The sequence below is a fragment of the Lichenostomus cassidix genome, chromosome 15 (genome assembly GCF_008360975.1).
Source record: "Lichenostomus cassidix isolate B80296 chromosome 15, HeHo_3.0, whole genome shotgun sequence".
Classification (NCBI taxonomy): Eukaryota; Metazoa; Chordata; class Aves; order Passeriformes; family Meliphagidae; genus Lichenostomus; species Lichenostomus cassidix.
The window spans coordinates 1,898,457-1,918,396 of NC_139496.1; the positions used below are offsets into that span (position 1 = coordinate 1,898,457).

The window sequence follows — 19,940 nt, forward strand, 5'->3', positions numbered from 1 at the left end:
GTCTGGAGCCTTCCCCATCCCATTCCAGCAGAGCTAGCACATCTGGGAAGAAGTGATTTTGGAGCAGGGGATCCTGTCTGAGATGCTCTGGGAACGTTTTGTGCATCTGTGCATCCGAGCTGTCAGAGCAGGAGGACAAGTGAGGGAAAGCAATGAGCCTGGAACAGATCCTGCTCCTGCAGGAACGTCAGTGGAGCAGGGGAGAAATTGTATGCAGCTGGAATATCCTAATGCTTTTCCCCTCTGTCTTTGGGAGGCCTTCTCAGGGTAATTAAATACATTTATACCGAAAGGCAGTGCAAAAAAAAAAAATCCCAACCAACCACAATCCACCATCTCTCTCTTTCTGGTTGTTCCAAAAATGGCAGGGAAGGCTCTGCCTGGACTTTGCAAGAAGCAAACGTCTTCAGCAAGCTGAGAAACCTTCCCCAAACCCTGCACACCCCTGGCAGGAGGCCACCTCCGTCAGCCATCCCCCGCTCATGCGCCATATGCGCTTAAATCTCTCGCCGAGTCCTCTCTCCCCCTCTTCCTGACAGGGAAGGATAATCCTTATGCATTTATTCCTGGCAGCAGTACCGGGGATCTGAAGGAGAAATAAACTGCTGGGCTGTTCTCCGCAGCGGCGCCTGAGCCTCCTTGGGCGCTGAGCTCAGCGAAGGGCTCTCCGGGAGTACAACACTCCCACCTGGTGATGGAGGTGGAGCTGGCCGGGTGGAAGAGCTCCAGGGCTTCCCTTTCCATCAGGCTGAGTTTCCTGTGTTCTCCCCTTGTCGCTTTGAAAGTGGTTTTCAGAGATGCCCTGTGGCTGGAAGCCTCTCCTGTCCCTGGGAGGGTGAAGCATCCCAATAACCAGGAGCTGGCAGCTGGTTGGATGTGTGACACCCTTGGCTGCATCAGGCAGGTGTCTCCAGCAGCTGGAATGTGCAGGGATGGGATCTTCCTGAAATATCACCCACCTTCCACCAGTGCTGCAGCCTGCAGTGGTCCCTCTGTAGCATGTGGTCCATCCAAAGGGTCTTTTTCCTGGAGTGGGGACCTCTTCCACTTGGAAATGGGTTGGCCTGTGGGTGCTGTGGGAGGCAGGACTGTGGCTAATGATGGCATCTTGCATCCCTTCAACACTGCTGCCCTGTCTTCCATTTGGGGAGAGGAAGAAGGTCTTGGGCAGGCACTGCTGGAAGGAGGGAGGGAGTGTGGAGCCGTCAAGACTCATCTCTCATCCTGCTTTTCTCCCTGTAAAGGTCACAGTACCAGCCTGCCTTTTGTGGCAGACCTTTAAGAAATCCATTTTGTCCCTGTCTGGGAACCCTGACCTATTTTGCTTTGCCATTTCCCACGGCTCCCAGGAGTAGCTGTGGCAGGCTGCAGTCAGGTGTGCTGCCTCCAGCCCCTCCTCACATCCTTACCCAGGAATCTGTCCCTTTAACAGCCATACAGTGCTACGCCACAGCGGGTAGGGTTTAATTCTCTACTGTATTTCAGCTATAATTAGATTTGTATTTTTTCTTCTAATGAGCTGTTTATAATGAGCCTCCACTTAGCGGCAAACTTTCGTTTCCTGATAGGCCATCAAACCCTCTTGTCTGAAATCCCTTGCTACACACCCAACCACTTGGCAGAATTTTTGTGGCTTTCCAGAACAAGATAGCCAAGTTTCGGATGCTTTGACTTTTTTTTTTAAACACAAGTATTTTCCCCAGGAGAAGGTGTATCTGAGGTTTTTTGGCTCTATCTCAGTGCTCCCTATACTTCTGCTTTTCCCTCTATGGGGAGAGGTATCCACCTGTGGGGAGGTGGAGTCCACAGCATGGGGTGTTTCATCCACTGAAACACGATTTTAGGAGTGTGAGTTTTCTCAGCCAAGCCATTAGACCTGTCTGGGTGCTTAAGTGCTTTCTTGGGCTGCATCCTACTGCCCTGATGTGCTAAAAGTGTCATCAGCAGGAGCTGAGATGATGTGTAGGAGGAAAGGCAGCCCACCTTCTCCTCAGGTCACCAGCCACCACTGTCTCTGGGAAATCAGCCTTGTGCTCACCTCTGGTGCAAGCCAAGTCCCAGGTGCATTTGTTTCCTAGTACAAGACTCACTCGATTTTCCTCATGCTTCAACAGGGGATGCTTTAGCTGCAGGAAAAAAAGTACAAAGATTTGGAGATTCAGAGCCAAGCAGGGAAAAAATCCTTAGCGTTTTTTGACAGCCGCTCCCTCTCCTGTGCCTGTGCTGCCCCGCAGCTGCCGAGCACGGCTGCGCTCTCCCTGCTCACAGGCTGGCCCCAGGAGGAGTCTGGAGGAATCTGTGATTTCCTCTTTCAGCTGAGCAGTTCCTCAAACGTGCAGGAAGGGCTGGGATGTCTCCTCCTGCCTCGCAGTGTTGGGAAAGACGAGGTGCAGGTGGAACTTCAGGTTTACCTGCTGACCGCGGTGATATTCCAAAGTGCAGGGGCGGCTGGTGCAAGAGTCATTTAATTGAGAGCAGTCATCCCAAGGCATGTCCTGTAACCATTCCATCAGGAGGTGAAGCTGAAGGTGGAGAGCACCCTTGCTGGTCACCCCTGGCTCCTCCACCCCTCCCTGCAGGCAGCAGCAGCTCCGGAGGCAGGTAGCAGCAGAGAGCCGGGCTGGAGCTGTGGTTTCATTTTCGTGTTCCCAGTAAAATCATTACTTCTAGCCTCAGGCCAATTCCAGGAGGCTTCTTTGAGGCAGGTCCTCATCCTCCATGCCTAAAACACACCGACCCACGAGCACAGGACCGGTGCCTGGGGCAGGCCAGCGCTGCGCTTGCGTGGCAGGGCTGCTGTGAGCTCTCCTCCCTCTCCCCGTCCCTCCCCAGCCCCAGCCTGCCCGTGTCTCGCAGGAAGTCTCCTACCATGGTGCTTTCTACCTCGGTCACGGCACCACAGAGAGTCTCGTGTGGACAGGGACGGCTGCGTTTCTTGCTGTGACTCACCCTCCTCCTCCCCCCTCTCCTTCCACAGCAACAGTTGGAGGAAGAAGCAGCCAAACCACCAGAGCCTGAAAAACCCATCTCTCCCCCTCCTATCGAGTCCAAACATCGCAGCTTGGTGCAGATCATCTACGACGAGAACAGGGTGAGTCTGGAAATAATGGAAGTGCAAACGTGTGATCGTGCTGTGTCACCTGGCCAGGGATGGGCAGGTTGGGAGGACCAGGTGGGGGATTTTCCTGGGTGTTACCTCTGGGGTGGAGGCTGTGGGAGTGGGATAGATGGAGCCCTGTCAGGATGGTGACCACAGAGAACTGAGCCATGAGTACTTTGCTCTGCCTTGGGGATGAGCACTAATGTCTTCTGAAGAACCTGCCTGGGGGGTTTCCTGTGATCAGCCTTAGAGATGAAGTGTTCAAGAGATGCTTCAGACTCCTCTCTGTTAAATAGTTTGCTTCATCCTCTCCCCCAGGAGTGAACCTGGTTGAAAGCTGCCTCAAAGGGTGGGCTTTGGTGTGGTGGGTGGGCTGTGTGGATGGAGGGTGACATCCGTGGTGCTCTAATACTGGTAGGCCAGCTACAAGCTCTCCTGGCTGCTCTGAGCCCCCCAGGCTGGAGCAGAAAGGATGTGGATGCAGCCATGGCTGGATTTGTGGATATTTGATGCTGTAAATAGCATTAACAAAGGTCAGGCTGGCATCCCTGGCTCTGGATCTCTGCCTGACCGCTCATTTATCAGCCACTGCCTGTAATAGCAGCCCGAGGAGAGATGAATTTTGCTGTGTGCATCGGAGCGATGCTCAGAAATTGGGCCCTTTGGTAGATAATCAAGCACATTCATTTTCATTTAGGTGTTGGATAAAAAGGATGATTTTGCATAAAAGGAAAACTACCAGTCGCTAATTATTTTGAATTGCGAGGCCTGCGATTTCACTGGGAGCTGCAGAAATCCAGGTGCCTGACTCCTAAAAAGAAAAAAAAATCGCCTACCCTGCTCTCCCAGGCAGTGCAATTTTCCTGGTTCTCCTTTTTCCATCTGCTTCTCTCCCTGAGCAGTAGGAAACCCAGCGCTGGCACAGTCTGTTGTGTGAGTGGGTGAAGGCTGAGGTCGTGTTTGAAGCATTAGCAAGTGCCAGCTGGTGATGGCTTTGGGGACACTGGGCTTTGGGGACAGGTGCTGAGTGTTCCTCAAAGCCATTCTCACCACCAAGTGCCCTCTCTGGGGGATTGGGCTAGATGGTTTGTGCTTCCTGTGCAAGGGGGGAGACTCAAAAAAATGAACTCTCAAACATTTTTATTCCTATTCCCTGCTCTCCAAGCCCTTTTCCCATGGGTGATGGCAGAGATTGTGGAGGTCAAGCGTGGAGTTCTACATTTCTCCTTGCAAGTCCACAGCTGTAACACCTGGGACACTGTCACACACAGTGCTCAGAGCTGGTGGCATCCCTTTGCCAGCATTAGGCTAATCCTCAGCCAGCTCGGTGCCAGGAGTTTCACTATTAACCTTTGTGATAGATGCACTCATTCCAGGGTGATCAGCAAGCAAAGGTCACCTTGGACACCAAATGTTTGTATAATTTCAAATCTGGTTCCGTGTTCATGTCTGAATTATCCCAGGGATGGGCAAATGATGATTCTTCCCTGTTCTTGTAAAGTCCCCTTGTGGGTAGCGTGTGAGCAAGCCTGCCTGTGGGCTGGAGACTCCAACCAACCTTCCCTTTGGCTTGATAGAAACCAGAGCAGGCTGCAGGGAGGTTCCTCCTTTGGAGAAGACAGGATCTATCTGTGGGCAGCAGAGAGTTGACAGAATCAGTGCCAGCTGTGATGGGTGAGGCTGGGGGATGGAAGAACTCTTTCCAGAACCACAGCAGGGAGAGGCTGAGCTGGGGGCTGCAAGGGGAAGGGAGTGCTGAGGGTTGTCTTTGTCGAGGCTGCAGTAACAGGGTGGGAATCAGAATGTAATTGCCCTTCTAAAGAATATTCACGGGCTCAGCTTTCAGCTTCTCACATACTGAACATTACTGGGATGCATTTTAGTGATGACTGCTCTTCCTTTGGAGCCAGCAGAAGGAAAGCTGGAAGAGGAAGGGACTTGGGACTAGCATTGGTTGAGATTGTGGTGGAAAAGGCTGATGGTCAGGTATAGGGTGGGTTTGATGGCAGCAGATCCTCCAGGTGAATCCAGCTGTCTGTGAATGTGGGAGAACCCCAGACACTCCTGTGCTGACCTGCAGCTTTACACTTAATGCCAAGGTGAGCTAGTAGGAACAAAGGGCTTCCAGCCAGATAGAACTGTATTGATCTAGAGTGGGGAAGGTCACTGAGCCAAATTTTAAGGCTTTCTGCTTCTTCTGTGCCGTGGAAAAGCAGTGAAGTTGATGCCTTGAGGTCTAGTTGTGGGAAAAGCGTCGGTAATGGCTGAGCCAGGGCTCCAGCCCATGCACAAAGGGAAGGAAAGCCGGATTTACTCGCATCACTTGGCTTGTGGCTTGCTTGAGGGAGGCAGTGCACGGTAAGAAATGCAAATAAAAGGAGGATATTCAGGCCTCAGGAGGAGGCGAGAAAGGAAAGCACCCCAGAAGTGCTGGCAAAGCCTGAAATGATCTTTAAAGAGCAATGTTGTGGAAGGGGCAGAAAGCCAGCCCTTGTGCCAATCGCAGAGCAGGTGGGAGGCGGCAGCTTCGTGGAGGGGCTTCTGCCTGGCTCTGGCTTAGTGTTTCGTGAACCACAGCTCTGTGCTTCACCGAGCACTCAGTGCTGCCTTGCCCGTTCCCACCGCTCCTGCCAGGCCGTGCCGGAGCCACACACTGCCAGCACTTGTACCCTGAACAAAGGAGAGACCAAAAACGGTCCATGGGAGACGAGAGGTTACGTGAGGACAGAGCAGCTAGAAACGCCGGAAAATCAAGTTAGCCAGCCATTCTGTGACCTACTTTCCTTTTGGCGATAGCTGTGGCTTTGCAGGCGTGAATGGTTTCTAATTTTAGCTTATGGTTCATCAGGGAAGTCTATATATTTTTCTCACCACTGCGCTGCGTATGGATGAGGGGTTGGGATGAGGGCGGCGCTGGACTGTATCCGATTTTCTCCAAATTCAGGTTTGCTGATGCTAAATGCCCATCACGTTGCTGTTCCCTCTTGTGACCTACTTAACGTGTGTGATTTGAAAAGTTCCTCGGTGTCAGAGAGGATAATTATGGAAAATGTGACCTGTAATCCCTTCTTGCTACACTCTGCTGGACATGTAATTGATTTCCAGAGAAAAAAGGTGACTGTACAGATTCTGCTGGGAAAGAGTGGAGAGAAGCTGCTCTTGACTGCAGTCAAATCCTGGACTATGAGGCTGTGGTTGCACTTGGGCAGCTTTTTGGGGACTTGGACTGTAGAGGAGCAGTTGATATTCAAGATCCAGGTGCCTCCTCCCCTGCTGTGTGCTGACCAGAGCCTTTTTATCATGTCTCCAAAGATGAGTTGTGAAGTTGCACTCAAAAATGTACTTTTTGGGAAATCTTTGCCTGTTAACACAGAAAAACACACATTTGTGTATCCGAGCCAAAATTTCAACTGTGAGTGCCAACTGCACCATTTCTGAAAGGATTTATGAGAATGGGAGTTAATGTTTTTAGTACTGTCCATGGACTAACCTGAGAACAGCCAGTGGGCAGCATTGTCAGAAGCATTTGAGTCCTGTTTTCAAAAGTGTGTTCAGTCCTTGAAGAAACAAAATGATGGTTGGAAACAGTTATGGGGGCTGAAATTGCCAAGAGCATTTGAAAAGTGCTGTGGGAAGCTGAGGGGCCCAATTTGGCTGCAGGGTGCTCGGGGTCTCTTCTGCAGGGTGACACAGAGCTACCTGGAGAAATCAGGCTGGGATGGATGCCTTGGTTGCTCCAGAGGCTGACAGTGATGGAGGCATTGGGGATCTCCTAAATTAAACCCTGTGAGCGATTTTAGTGTCTCCCCTGCAGAGGAAAGCTGATCTCTGCTGGGTCTGGCGCCTCAGAGGTGGTGGCTGTGTGACACAGCCTCCTTGAGGGCTTTAATTTGCACCTCTGGGATGTGTTATTGTATCAACAGAATTTAGCTTTCTTCCACCTCAAATCCCCATAACCAGGACAGATCATCTGTGTGTATTTTTAGCTGTAGCTGTATTCCACTGGGCCGTTCACGGGATTCCTTGCATCTGCCTTCCCTTGAAATCGATTGCACATACCTGGGCTTGAAGATGTTTTTGTGCTTTAAACGGAAATTTCCAAGTGCCTTGCTAAGCACAGGGTGGAGAGCAGCAATGCTCTGTGCCTTTCCTGGCATACAGGGCTGGCTGAGTGGCACTGTGTCCCAGAGGAAGCTGCTATCCAGCAGCCCACTATGGCTTGGCTGGGTGAATTCTCCTCCAAGTCACCTGTGTGCCCAAAGTCCCCATATGCACGCAGAGGCGCCTGTGGCATCTCCCTGACCGTTGTGGCGATGTGGAGCCCACAGGTGCCCATCTCCAGCCCTCTGTGAGCCCTCTGTGGGTGGCTGGAGGCTCCTGAGGACCTGCCGTGCACTGGAGAGCAGCAGACAGAAAGCAGCTCCCATCCTCGTGTCCCTGCAAACGAGCACACGTCAGCTTCCTCTGAAACATTGCGCTCATTTATCGCACAGGCAGAGGTCGCGTCAGGACATGGCGTGACTTCGCCGTGCCAGGGAGGGGACACCTCATGCTGTGACCCACCACAGCGTGGCCAGGGCTGGGACCAGTCCCCCACGTCACCCCTGTGGGTGCCAGCAGCCACCAAGCCCATCCCTGCTCTGCTGTCAGCCCTCTGAAAAACTGGGTTTGATGCAGTGCAGGCAGTGGAAGCAGCAGCAGCAGCGTCTGTCTTGCTCTTGAGATTGAGCTGGTGGAAATCAATAAGATTAAATTTTAATTCGTTTTCTGTCTTGATGCTTGTTCCTTCAAAAGGGCACAGCTATCTATCTATAAATCTGGCATTATGCTGTAAAATTGGAATTCAAAGGATTGTTTGGAACTTTTTCCACCCCCTGCTGCTGTTGTGTCTGTGCAGAGCGTGTTCCCAGCTATCCGTTTACCCTCAAATACCTTCATAAAGCATTAATGCCCCATCCATAAATAAGAGAATAAATAAATGAAGGCTTTTAGCATTGCAAAGTATAATCTTGCCGTTAACTACTCACAGACACTGAGAGTGACTCAGATCCTACAGGGATTTGATGTCTGTAGAACTCTGATTTTCTATGAACTCCTGATCTACATGAGAAAGGGAAGAATCAGGCCTGCCTCGTCAGCATGGAGCTGGCACAGTAAATAAGACCTTATCAGTGAAAGTGCTTTTGAGCATTTAATCTACAGGGCTTTTTTCAAATTCTAGTTTACGTGGTAGTTGGCATGGGGGCGTTTCGTATTTGGCTGATGAAAGGGCCTTGTTTGTTTTGCTTTTGTTTCTAATAACTTTTATTCTGCCTCATCTGGGCTTGGTGATGCAAAATGGGCTTTTGGATAGTCCAGAGGGAAACTGGAAAGGCCAGAATTCAGATGCTATTGACATTTTCTGCATGATAGCAAGATTTCCAAAAAGATAAAATTTAAACAATTACCCTGGAGTCATTGAGAATATTTTAATTATTTTCTTGGATTTTAAGGAATTTTTCATTTGTTTTGGCTTTTTAATGGTCCTGGTGTCTGCTTCAGGATCTGGAGTTCCCAGTAAATATATTGACTTAGAAGATTTGTCTGTGATTAACCCAGACCAGATAAGGTCCTGCGTTTTCAGGTCTTAGAAGTAGTGATGAGAATTGCAGAGATCCCAGATCTGCTGGAGGGAGGAATGCAGACCCTGAAACACAGCTCTGGCTCCTTGCATTGGGTGACTGGAGCATTCCTGTAACTGCTGCAGTGCTAGAACATGGATTTCTGGAAGTTTTCTGTGCAATGCCAACACTTCTGACAGTTTTGCAGTGGTGGAATGTTCAGCCATGGTTTGCAGTGGCAAAGCCTTGCTGGTACATCCCTTCAGCCTCTGTGTGCCTTTGAGGGACAGAATAGCCTTGCAGCCAACAGAGCGGGATGAGTGTGCAAGTGGAAACCCAGCTGTGTCCAGGGGTTCCCCCATGGCCATGGATGGGGTATGAGCAAGCCAAGGACTGAAACTGTCTGGCAGTGATTAGCCAAAGCCAGAGAACAGCAAATAACTGAAATGAGTTGTCCTGTCACACTCTGGGGTATGTGGGGACTGGTGTGAACACCCGGCCCACACCGTCACCAGTTTCCTCTGTTTTCTGGCTAATTGTGATGAGTCATTTGTAACCCCCACTGCATCATGTGCTGGCCCAAGCCTTGGGGATGGGGCTCTGTCACTGCTGTCACTCTGAGGTGGGGAGATGGCTCCAGCTGATCTCAGGGAGGTGGGGCAGCATGCAGGGCTGCTGCATCCCATGGGCACCTCTGGAGAACATCAGCCCCTGGCCAGGTGAGAGGGGCTGGGCTCGTGCCATTGAGGCTGACCAACCTTCCCTGGTGCTCAGGGCTTTTGGGTTCAAGGAGAGAGCATGCTGAGGTTTAAAGGAGAGAAAAAAATAATACTTGTGGTTGTAGGAGTGAAAATCTTTCCCTATGGAACGGGCATTGCCAGGTCGTGGTTTGGTCCCAGCACATTTTGGCTGTACTGCTTACTTTGTGCAGCATGCAGAGAGGTGTCTTGCCTGAGGGTTTCCATGATTTCTGCTGACTTCAGCCACACTTCTTCTGAATTTTGTTTTAAAGAAAATCCCACTCCAGCCTGCCTCTTTGCCACGCTGCTCCCACAGCCCCTCCTGTCCCGCGGATGTTGTGGTGCCAGGATGGGAACTTTTTCCAGCACAGTCTCCTGTCTCTGGAAGGGCTTTGCATATCTCTGTGCAGGACATGCCTTGTCCCAAATAAAAACCCTCCCATTCCCCAGCACTGCTGCCTACGGGATGCTATAAATAACCCTGGGAGCACAGTTCAGCTGCAGCAGCTTTGTGCTGCATGGAACCATGGCTGGAGCCAGTCCAAGAAAGTGCCGCCTCCTAATTTCAGATCCGCTTTCTCAAAATAACTCCTGTGTTTCCTTCTCTTCCATTTTTAAACTTCGCTTTAAGAAGAGCCCACGCAAAATCCCAGACTCTCCCTTCTCTGGTTTTGGTTGCTCTGCTGCCTCGTGGGGTTGGCTCGTCATCCCCACGGGAGCTCACATGGCCGGAAAGTTGCTCTCCTGCCTGCTTTCCCCTCCCAAGCCTATTTTAAGTTTCTTCAAAGGAAAAGCAAGGGGCTGGAGTTTGCTTTGGAAGCCAAACGCTCTTCAGGCGAGAACGAAGATTTTTGTAGTCTGCAGGGAGGTTTTTGCTGTTGCCGAAGATCTCTTTAGCTCCAGGCCCCTTGGAGGAGCATGAGCCTGGGTAAGAGCATGATCTGCCTGCCTGTGCCCCTGCCTGTGCCCCTGCCCAGGGGGAGAGACATTCTGTAGGGGCAAATGTTGCTGCCTGACACATCTGTGGGCCCCAAAGTTAGAGTGTTTGTGGTTCAGACATTCTTCTTGAGGCACCTTGATCCCTCTAAAAATGCACTTGGAGGTACCTCCATGAGCACCACTGCACCAGTGCTGGAGCAATGTTTCAGGATTCTGTACCAGATCAACAAAAGGGGTCTTTGCCTGCTTGCTGTGGAGCTGCAGTGAGACTGTACAACTGGTGAGGATCTTCATCTGTCTCAATCCCTGCCTTGATACATTTCTTTTGCTAAATAACAGAAATGCAGGTATGGTGGGGTCATTCAGGAGGTGTAGGATGAACCCTGTGGTTTTCTTCTGCAGGGTCCATCACTAAACATACTTCTGAAAATCAGTATTGGAACCAAGTCCTAGGTGGCTGTGCCTTTGGAAGGGAAAAGATTTATCAGAACTATTGATAGTCTTCAGCAAATGTCCCACTGCTGCAGGAGGGCCGGGGGGGCTGCCTTTGTACCTGAACAGTTTGAGGTTTGCCTCAATTCTCCAGTCAGGCTTCTGGCTTGCTGGGTCCCCAGGCAGGAGCACATCTCCCTGTGTGTGTCTGTCCTTACAGATGAGCCCTAGTGTGGTGGGAACGTTCTGCTGGGTGTTTTATGTTCTTCCCAATCCTGCCGCCAGCTCTCACCTCGGTCTGCCAGGCCTTTCAGACAGCTCATTATGGTTCTGCTATGATCTGATAAAGGCAGCAAGGAGCATCAGCAATTACAGTGGGTGTCAAGTGTTAATTGGGCAGCTTTCAAGATAGAGGCATTTCTTTGTGTACGTACGAAGATATGACGTGCTCGGAATAGCTTCTGCTCCTGATCTTTCGTTCTGGAGACGTGTATATTGCAGTTGGTTAATGCAAGACAAATTATGTCATTCTTCTTGATTCGCCACATGTTCTGCCTATGGTGGTTTGCCTCTGGCTCGTCTCATTAAGTTGTCTAAACATGGCAAATGCAGCAGCTGAACATACTCAGCTTTTTCTCGAAGTTAATCTCATTGTACACACGGGCCTGCAGCATCACTGATCCCTTGCTGTGCCATCCCTGCTGCCAGAGCATCTTCCACCAGCACTGGTGCCCAGAACAGGCACATGGTGAGACTGTCTGCCTTGAGTGAGGTTGCAACCTTCTACCCATAATTATGCTGACTGCAATTAATTGGTTTGTTGCTTTTTGTCCCAGGAATGCATAAAAAAAATTTAGGTAAACTGATGCTGACTATTTGGCTGGGGCAGTTTTTCAGGGCCCTGAGCCCCACCATGGGCAGGGTGACTGCAGGAGCTGCTCAGGGTGACTCAGTCAGAGTGCTTGCTGGCAGATCAGACTGTGTGGGTGCACAAGGCCCCAGTGAGGAGCCTGCACACCTAGAGCTGCCAGCAGTGCTTTTGAGGACCTGCGAGCGTAGGGGGATAGATGAAACTTTTGGAAACCCTCCGTGGGGGTGGATGCAGGGGCAAGCAGCAGGGCTTGTGTGCCAGCCTTTGGTGAGACATCCCTCTACTGAGTCCTTGGGAAACTCATCCTGCCCTGAGCCATCTCAGAGAGGTGCCTGGTGCTGGAGAGATACGTGAGCCAGACCCCTGGAGCTGAAATCCCTTCCCTGCCCTGGGGGAACTTTGCCCAGGGTTTGCCAAGCCCCACTAATTCTGCCAGGAGCCCACACCCCAGCCCACCCCTGCTCCCCAGGCCTGGGGCTCAACTCCTTATTTTAGGCAGCTGGGGATTTTCTCTCTCCCTTACCCCAAAATAGCTAAAACTACCTATTTTATCTGAACCTCTGAAAATCCATCTCCTCATCCCCATCGCTGTCAGGTATTTGGCTTTAGCAGCTCAGCCCGCGGTGTCGGCAGCGTGCAGCGATCTGGATTTATCGGACTGTCAGTAACCCCCCTGAACAGCCTGGCTTTGCGAGGAAGTGCTGTTTACTGAAAATGTCATCTTTTATTTAGACTCCTGCTACAGCCAACCCATGTCTTTTTTTCAGGCCTGTTTAATTAGTAAGCACTGCACAGCCCCTGACACGTGTTCCTGGGTGGTTTTTTTGCCTTTAATAAACACTAGGTACCCTAGCCAGGGGTGGGAGGGGACGAGGAAGGGCTCCTCTGCGGCAGGGAGGGGAGGGAAGTGAGAGCACGACGAGGAGCCAAGGGCAGCTCTAATGATCACATGCTCGTGAAGCGATGAATCCTAGAAAGGGCATCTCTGCGTGTGTGCCGGTTTGCCCGCCCTCCTCCTCGCAGGGCAGCCACGCAGAGGTAACAGCCACGATCCCCCTGCCTGGCACCCAGAGGGGTCAGGAATTTGGGTCACTTCCTGGGCAGAGCTCGGATGCATTAAAGTCATGATAACCCGAGTGCCGGAGCCCTTCGCCCACGGGTTTTTCCTGCAGGTCCAGAGGCTGAGCTGAGCCTTTCCACCCACTTTCAGGCAGGGATGGGATTTGTGACTGCTCTGTGGAGGTCTGAGGAGTGGTTTAAGCAGAGGGGAGAGCTGGAGCAGAGAGCCGCGACTTGTAACCGATGGCACAAATAACTTTTCTCCTTCCTCTCCCTTTTCCTCCCTGCAGAAGAAGGCGGAGGCTGCCCACCGGATCCTGGAAGGACTGGGTCCCGAGGTGGAGCTGGTGAGTGTTACTTCTGGCTGTGGGGAGCGGGAGCTGGGCCAGGTTTGGAGAGGTTCCTGGGTGGTGAGGATCGCTGCACCCTCTGTGTGTGTGTGTGTCTGTCAGAAGGAAGTGTGCTGCTGGCCCAGACCTCTTGCTGGCACAGCACCAGGGCAGGAAGCAAAGTGACTGAGATGAGTACTGAAACGCAGGCAGACACATACACAGAGCCCTCCTCGGAGAGGCTTAACCCTTTGGCTCCTTCCTCACACGCTGCAGTGGAGCTGGAGGGTGGAGGGGGCTCTGGCACAGTCTGCCTCCACTTGAGGTGATGATGGCTTCATCTGCTGGTGGCAGACATGGTGGCTGCCTGGTCAGCCAGCCTTGAGGAGCTGTGTGGAGGGATGGGTGTTGGATTCTCCTCTGTCCCACCCACTGAAAATGGAGGAGGGTGCTGGAGGGTGCTCTGTGAGCACAGCCCCACTGCAGCTGCGACAACCTGCAGGTATCAGGACTTGCACACTTCCTATTTCAGTCTCCCTCATGCGCAGGGAAGCTGAGAAAACAGCTTAGAACAAATTGTCAATTTTGGGCTGCTCCGTCATCTGGAAAAATCCATCTGTAAGTCAAAGGAGTGATTGCTGGAGGGGCAGCTGGAAACAACCCCCTGGGGGCTGAGTCCTGGAGAAGGGTACCTGGAAAAGGTGCTTTGGCAGTGATGCTGCTGGAAGGATCAGAGCCAGTCTGACACAATCTCCTGCTTTGCAGCAGCCGTGGGATGCAGTGGAGGGAGCCGTCTGCATGAGATGGGAGCAGGCAGCTCACAGGCTTCGACAGCTGTAATTTGCACTTGCCTTGTGGAGGTGGTGCTAATTGCTGTCTTCCCCTGTGCATAAGGGAGAGGTCACACGTGACAGAGCCCACTTCCTTGTTGGGGAGGTAACACTCATTATTACTCCTCTGAGTCACCAGGGTCAAACAAACCCTTTGCTCTTTCTGCTCTGAAGATTGGCAGTGCCAGGGTTGCTGCTTCCTCATCTGAAAGACGTTGCGTTTCCTTTCCTTCCTACTCCCCTGTTTGGTTTTTTTCCCTCTTTTTTTTCCTTTTTTCACTTTGTTGATGCTTTGTCTCTGGGTGTTGACACCACACAGTGAGGGCTGTGACCAACAGGGTTGTGTGTTAGTGTCAGCTCTGCTCAGATGTCCTGTTCTGGTTGCTCAGAGAGCTCTGGTTGGTGCCTTTGGAGCAGTGATGGTGCTGGATGCACATTGGCTCAGCTGTGGGCAGTGTGCCTGGGCTCCTGGGGCGAGGTTAGAGGTTGTAGTGAAAATTGGTCACTCATGGCACCAGCACTGGGTGCTGCTGGCAGTTTGGAGCAGGAGGCTCAGGGATTCCCAGGAAGCAGGGATCCAGTTCAGGTCCTGGGAAGCTGGTGCTCTGCTCTGGGTCTGGAGGAGGTTGTGACTCAGTAAACCAGGACTCTGCTCATTTCATCTCTGCAGTGTAGTGGTACCATTTTAAAAATGTCCCCAAGTTTTCCCCAGGGAGAAATGTTTCTGAGATGCATAGTCTGAACCTCACAGTGTCCAGAAAGCAGTTGAGACCTTTCATTCCGTTTTATTTCTAAAGAGCTTTCAGTAAATCCAGGGCTTTTCCAATAATAGCTTTGCATTACAATTATGTTTTTCTAAAATGTCTAAAATCCCCCAGAGAAATGCATTACATATTCCTAACCCTGGAGAAACACTGGGGGTGTTTTGAACATCACCTTACCTATCTAACCTGTGAGCTTTACTTCTGCTTACTTACTGGGAGAGGTGGAATTTGGAGTTGTGGATGGCTCTGAGGGAAGATGCTGTTTTTCAGTCCCTGTCCTGATGAGAATAAAGTTTCTTTAAGTGTTTAATCTATAAGTTCTGTGTAGGTAAGTAGAACTTATCTCCTGGCTTCCTCCACTGCATGGGCCAAGTTAGGGTGCTGAGGCTATTGTGCAGGTAGAAATCTGAGATGCTGATATCATGTGGATCTTGGATTTGGGTGCCAGAATTTCTTATTTCTGTCTGTTTGAGCATTTCTTATAAAGTGATGTGTTCAGTGCTTGTCTGCTAACACTTAGGTTTGCTAGCTAAGACTCTAAGTGTTCATATCATAGATAGGTTGTAGTGGAGAGGAATCATTAGCTTTTGGTGAGCTGGTTGGCATCAGGGCATCTGTGATGTCTGTGTGCATGTGAGCATTTTCTAATCCTGGTCCAAAACAAAATACTAATTTCACTGCCTCTCCCAGGAGGAAGGTCTCTGTGACCTGCCACATGTGAGCTTCTTTGCTTTGATTTTTACAAATAAAGAGGGAAGAGAGACATTTATTTCTCAGTATTTCCAGATCCTGCAGTCCTCTTCCAAGAGATGGTCGCTGGTCAAGGCCTCCCAGAGGTTGTTCCAGTTGAGCCTTTGCAGGGTGACTGTGGCTGTGATGCTCTGGAGCTGCAGCTCTATTTCTTCTCTCTGGGGTGCAGACCTGCCGCTCTCGAGCTACGTGATGAGACGGATGTCTGTGTTCCTCTGAGCTTTCCAAGCATGAAGTGCACAGCCAGCTCCGAGCCTGGAGTCAAACCAGCAGATCTGAGAGGATTCATGATAGAAACACTCCTGGGGAAGGGATACCACTGAGAATGTCTTCTTCACAAAACCTGCTCATCCCTCTCATCTGGCCTGGCTCTGCTGGCAGAGGGTGGCCAGTTGTCTCTGGCAGGTGCCTCCTGGCAGGCTCACAGCCATCAATCCCCCCCTCACCAGGTAACAGACACCTGGACGCTGCTGTCAGCCCTGCATCCCTCCTGGAACACGATGGTTCATCTCCCTGTGCCTGGGGATTACATGCCTCTGTGTGCCCCTTCCGCCTGGGGATTACGTGTGCTTTCACAGCGATGAGGGACATGTCCAAGGGCAGCTGGAAAGAGAAGCTGATGACCTGCTGGTGCAGTGGTGATGGGCTGGCTGTGTGGGGTAGGGAGAGCTACACACAGCCTCCGTTGTGTGTGGATTGATGTGGCTGTCCTGGTGTGTGGCAGCAGAGCGGGGAGGCAGTGTTTGTGTTTTACAGAGCAGTAGAGACAGGCTGTGTGGAAAAACAAGCTTTTGTGCCAAGCACCTGTGATGGTGATAGGGAGATACTACAGAGGAGGTGGGAGTAACACCTCAGTGAAACTGGAGGGGAAAAGGACCCATCTCTGTGTACAGGTCCTGTTGCCTCCAGTGCTGCTCACCTGGTTGAGCAGATGTTCAGCAGATGTTTTGCTCTTTTCCTCTGTTTAATCTGTGATAAAATTGGATAGACCCAGAGCACAGGCTCAGCCCTAATGACCACAGAAGGATGAGCTGGTGTGTGGATCCATGGTCAGGATATCCTACAGCCAGCACTAGGCAATCACGTCCCTCTGCCCGTGTTTGGCCACAGATGTTAGATGCTCACAGTTGGTTTGGGGAAGCTTTGTGGATGAATTGCTTGAGTACTTGGTGACGTTTCTGTGGTCACACCTGAGCTGTGCTCATTAGGTGCTCAGTTGCTTGTGGTGGTTGGGCCATGGCAAATTTCTGGTTATCCCAGTCTTGGACATGTTCACAGCAGCTGAAGTGTTGAAGGGCTTCATCCTGAGCACCCTGTCAGCCTGCAGATATGGACACAACTGGTGGTAGCCGCTGGAGTGTGTGCTGAGCTGTTACTTACAATGGGTGGGACTGAGCCTGGTCTCTGTGGCATCTCTTCCTTCCAGAGGTGGGACCCTCCAGGTTCCCAAGGGTAAATCCCTGGGAAGGGAGAGGTAGCAGGGGCAGTGACTAGGAATGGATCCAATTCTCCCGACTCCCCATGGAGATCCCTGCCATATCCCCACTGACAGTGTTGGGGGCAGAGCAACCCTGGGGAAAACACTTGTCTGCAGGAGCCCAGTCGCCCCTCCTGAGGGACAGATGAGCCTCGCTGTACTCAGGGGTGCTGGGGGACTGTGGTGACAAGCGTGAGTGCCAACCCACCCTCGGCAATGCTGGCAACCCGGAGGGCAAACACTTGTCCTGCTTCAGTTGCCTGCGCTCAGCTCCCTGGCAGGGCTCAGGCAGGCTTTTGCCGCGTAGACATAACAACTTGCAGCTCACAGACTGTCTCTCCCCGCTCCCCAAGCCCCGCTTTCCCCTCGCCTCCCCCGTGTCATATGTTCCGAGGCGCAGTGCGTTTTTTAATCGGTGAATAACAGCCACGTACTCGCCGTGCCGTGTTTATCTGGACGCCGTCGCCAATTGCTTGTCGGGAGGCAGCTCGCTGAGCTGAGCGCTGCCTGCCCTCCCACGGGCTGAGCCGGGATGCACCGGGACTCGAGCGGCACTGCCGGGAGCCAGCAGCCTCCAGTACGGCCGGGAGCAGGGCTGGGGACACGGGGACAGCGCCTGGCTGGGGATCCACTGCGAGGCCACCACGCTCCTGATGGGTTTAAGTTTCTAAATGTCAGGCCGTACCATTTATGCCTTCATTTTTCTTCTTTATTTCAGCCGTTATACAACCAGCCTTCAGACACCAGGCAGTACCATGAAAACATTAAAATGTAAGTATGTGGCAATAAAGCTATTTTAAATGTCACGTTGGGCAATAGGCTGGAGCAGGAGGGGTGCCAGCTTGCTCCCAGAACCCGATTAAAGCTGCCGAGGAATTGTGAGCATCCTATTAGAGCTGCTCTGGGTGCCTGAAGCACAAACCAGTTCCAGGAGCAGCTCCAGGAGCCCAGCAGTCGGGAGCTGTAGTTTAAGGTGTATGCTGAAGGTGCTGTTTGATTTTTTCGGGGTGGATGTGGGTCCTGGCTGGTCCCTTGATGTTTTTCCAGAGAACACTTACCTTGAGTGCTTTCTTCTGTGTTTCACCCGTACTGATTTCTGATCCCCACCCAAATCAGCTGCCAGTGTGTGTGTGTGTGTGTGTGTGTGTGTTTGCATGCAAGAAAGATGAGGTAAAATGAAAAGTTGCAATTACAATTAGATTTTCATGAAGGACCTCTTGAATGTCTAATAACAACTGGTTATTTCAAAGATACTTACTGAGACTTAGCAATCATCTAATTTGACTTATCACCTCAATACATGATTTAATCATCAGCATGTGTTTAATAACCACAGTGACTTCCTGAACATAGAAGAAATATAACAGATAATGAGAATAGCGATAATTGTGATTATTGTTGGAAATTTAAATAGTCAAACCAGATCTGAAACTTTTTATCTGCCTTGAATGAACTGATGATTGCTCTGAGCTGCCTGCAGCGTGTCTATTTTGGTACCAGCTCGGTCAGCTGGTGATAATCATCTTTAATAATCTATTAACAAAAGTTAATAATCTCTTGCTTTTCAGCGGTATGTTAATTGATCCCGGGGGTTTAAAAGGGATGAGTTCCCGTACCTTTGCTCTAGGGGAGCATGGTAGGAGGTGGCAGTGTTTAGGGGCTCTCTGTCCCCAAGGGCTGTGGGGAGGAGGGTTTGGTGACGTGACCCCACTGCTTGCTGCCAGGCCCTGCTCCATTCCTGCTCCACCCAAAGCTTCCTGTGCCATCCCAGCAATGCACTCTCTGCAAACATCCAAACCCAGTGTCACCCCCAGACCCTCGGTTCCCACGGGGCTCAGGGGGTCCCTGTCACTTCAGGGGGGCTTGTGATTGATAAACCATCCTGTGTGGCAGCAGGTGGTGGCCCAAGGACGTGCTCTCTGCATTGCTGGTTGTGTCTCAGCCCTGGCTCTGATGGTGTGTGGAAGTCACCAGCTCTTGGGGACCTTCTCTTGCCTTGAAGGCCCCACAGCCATCCCAGTGCTGGTGCTGAAGGTGGCAATTTCAAGCTGATCGCTAGTGTTGTCCTTAAAAGAACGAGTTAAAAGTAGATTCAGATGCTTCACCCACTCTCCATTCCCCTGCCAATATTTGTGGGTTTGTGATCACATTTTCCTGTGATTTAAACTATTTCCTGTCCTGGGTTGCTGCCTGAAAGACGGGCGCAAACAGGAGGGAGCTGACTGCGCAGGTCAGGAGTAAAACTGTTGCTAAGAGGTGAAGATCCATCAAACCAGCCATCAGAGCAGGTGTTCTCCTCCATCCCTGCCTCTGTAGGTGTCTGCAGGGTTATCCCCACCCCAGACAGTGACAGTCCCCATGTGGCTGTGGCGGTGGCAGTGACGGACCAAGCAGAGGTTAGAACAGGCAGGCTTGGGGTTAATGTTCACTGTGATTAATGCTGAAAAAATACGGGAAGGAAACCACACATTTTAATGAAAAGCCTCCATCTCCTCCTTCCAGAAACCTGGCAATTAGCTGCCTTCAGCTGGTTATTGGTGCCAGCCCAGCACAGTTACAGATCTAGGTCAGCGAAAGGCCCCTGAGTGATCTGGGCTGCAGATGTTGGCTGCTTTTGGCTGTGGGTCTGTTTTGGAGGTCCTTGGGTCTGGTCTGCACTTTGCTACTTGTTGGTGGACATGCAGAGAAATTGGTGTGTCTTTTCTCCCATGTCTGTGTCCCTGCTGCACATTAAAGGACGTTTTGATGCCTGGGGGACAGATAGGAAATCAAGATTTTGGTGATTCTTCCAAGCAAATAATTCAGGGTCCTTTGAGCAAGAGCAAAAGGTATTCTGTGTTTTGACCAAGTTATGCTGAGATGTTCACATCTGATCTACAACTTTTCCATAAGCTGAATTTGAAGATTTTTTTTTTTGCCTTTTCCGTGTTCTTAATATGTTTGTGCCTTTCTGCTCCAGAAGAGCAGCTTCTGCTCTATAGCCTGAAGGTGGCTGTTTCCATGGAAGATGGAGTAAATCCTCAGGGTGCAGGGAAACACCAGCCAGATG

General features: G+C 51.2%; 1 protein-coding gene across 13 annotated transcripts in view; it reads left to right on the forward strand.

Moving 5' to 3' along the window:
- Positions 1–19,940, forward strand: part of NCOR2 (nuclear receptor corepressor 2) — a 222,112-nt gene that overhangs the window by 111,952 nt on the left and 90,220 nt on the right. For 12 of the 13 annotated variants that reach the window (XM_085075391.1, XM_085075387.1, XM_085075396.1 and 9 more), the window contains exons 6-8: positions 2,978–3,091; positions 13,032–13,088; positions 17,610–17,662. In XM_085075391.1, coding sequence (XP_084931517.1) covers positions 2,978–3,091; positions 13,032–13,088; positions 17,610–17,662 — 224 coding nt within the window. Of the gene's footprint in view, positions 1–2,977; positions 3,092–12,630; positions 12,721–13,031; positions 13,089–17,609; positions 17,663–19,940 lie in introns of those variants that run through there. The other variant, XM_085075398.1, reaches the window with a different exon arrangement.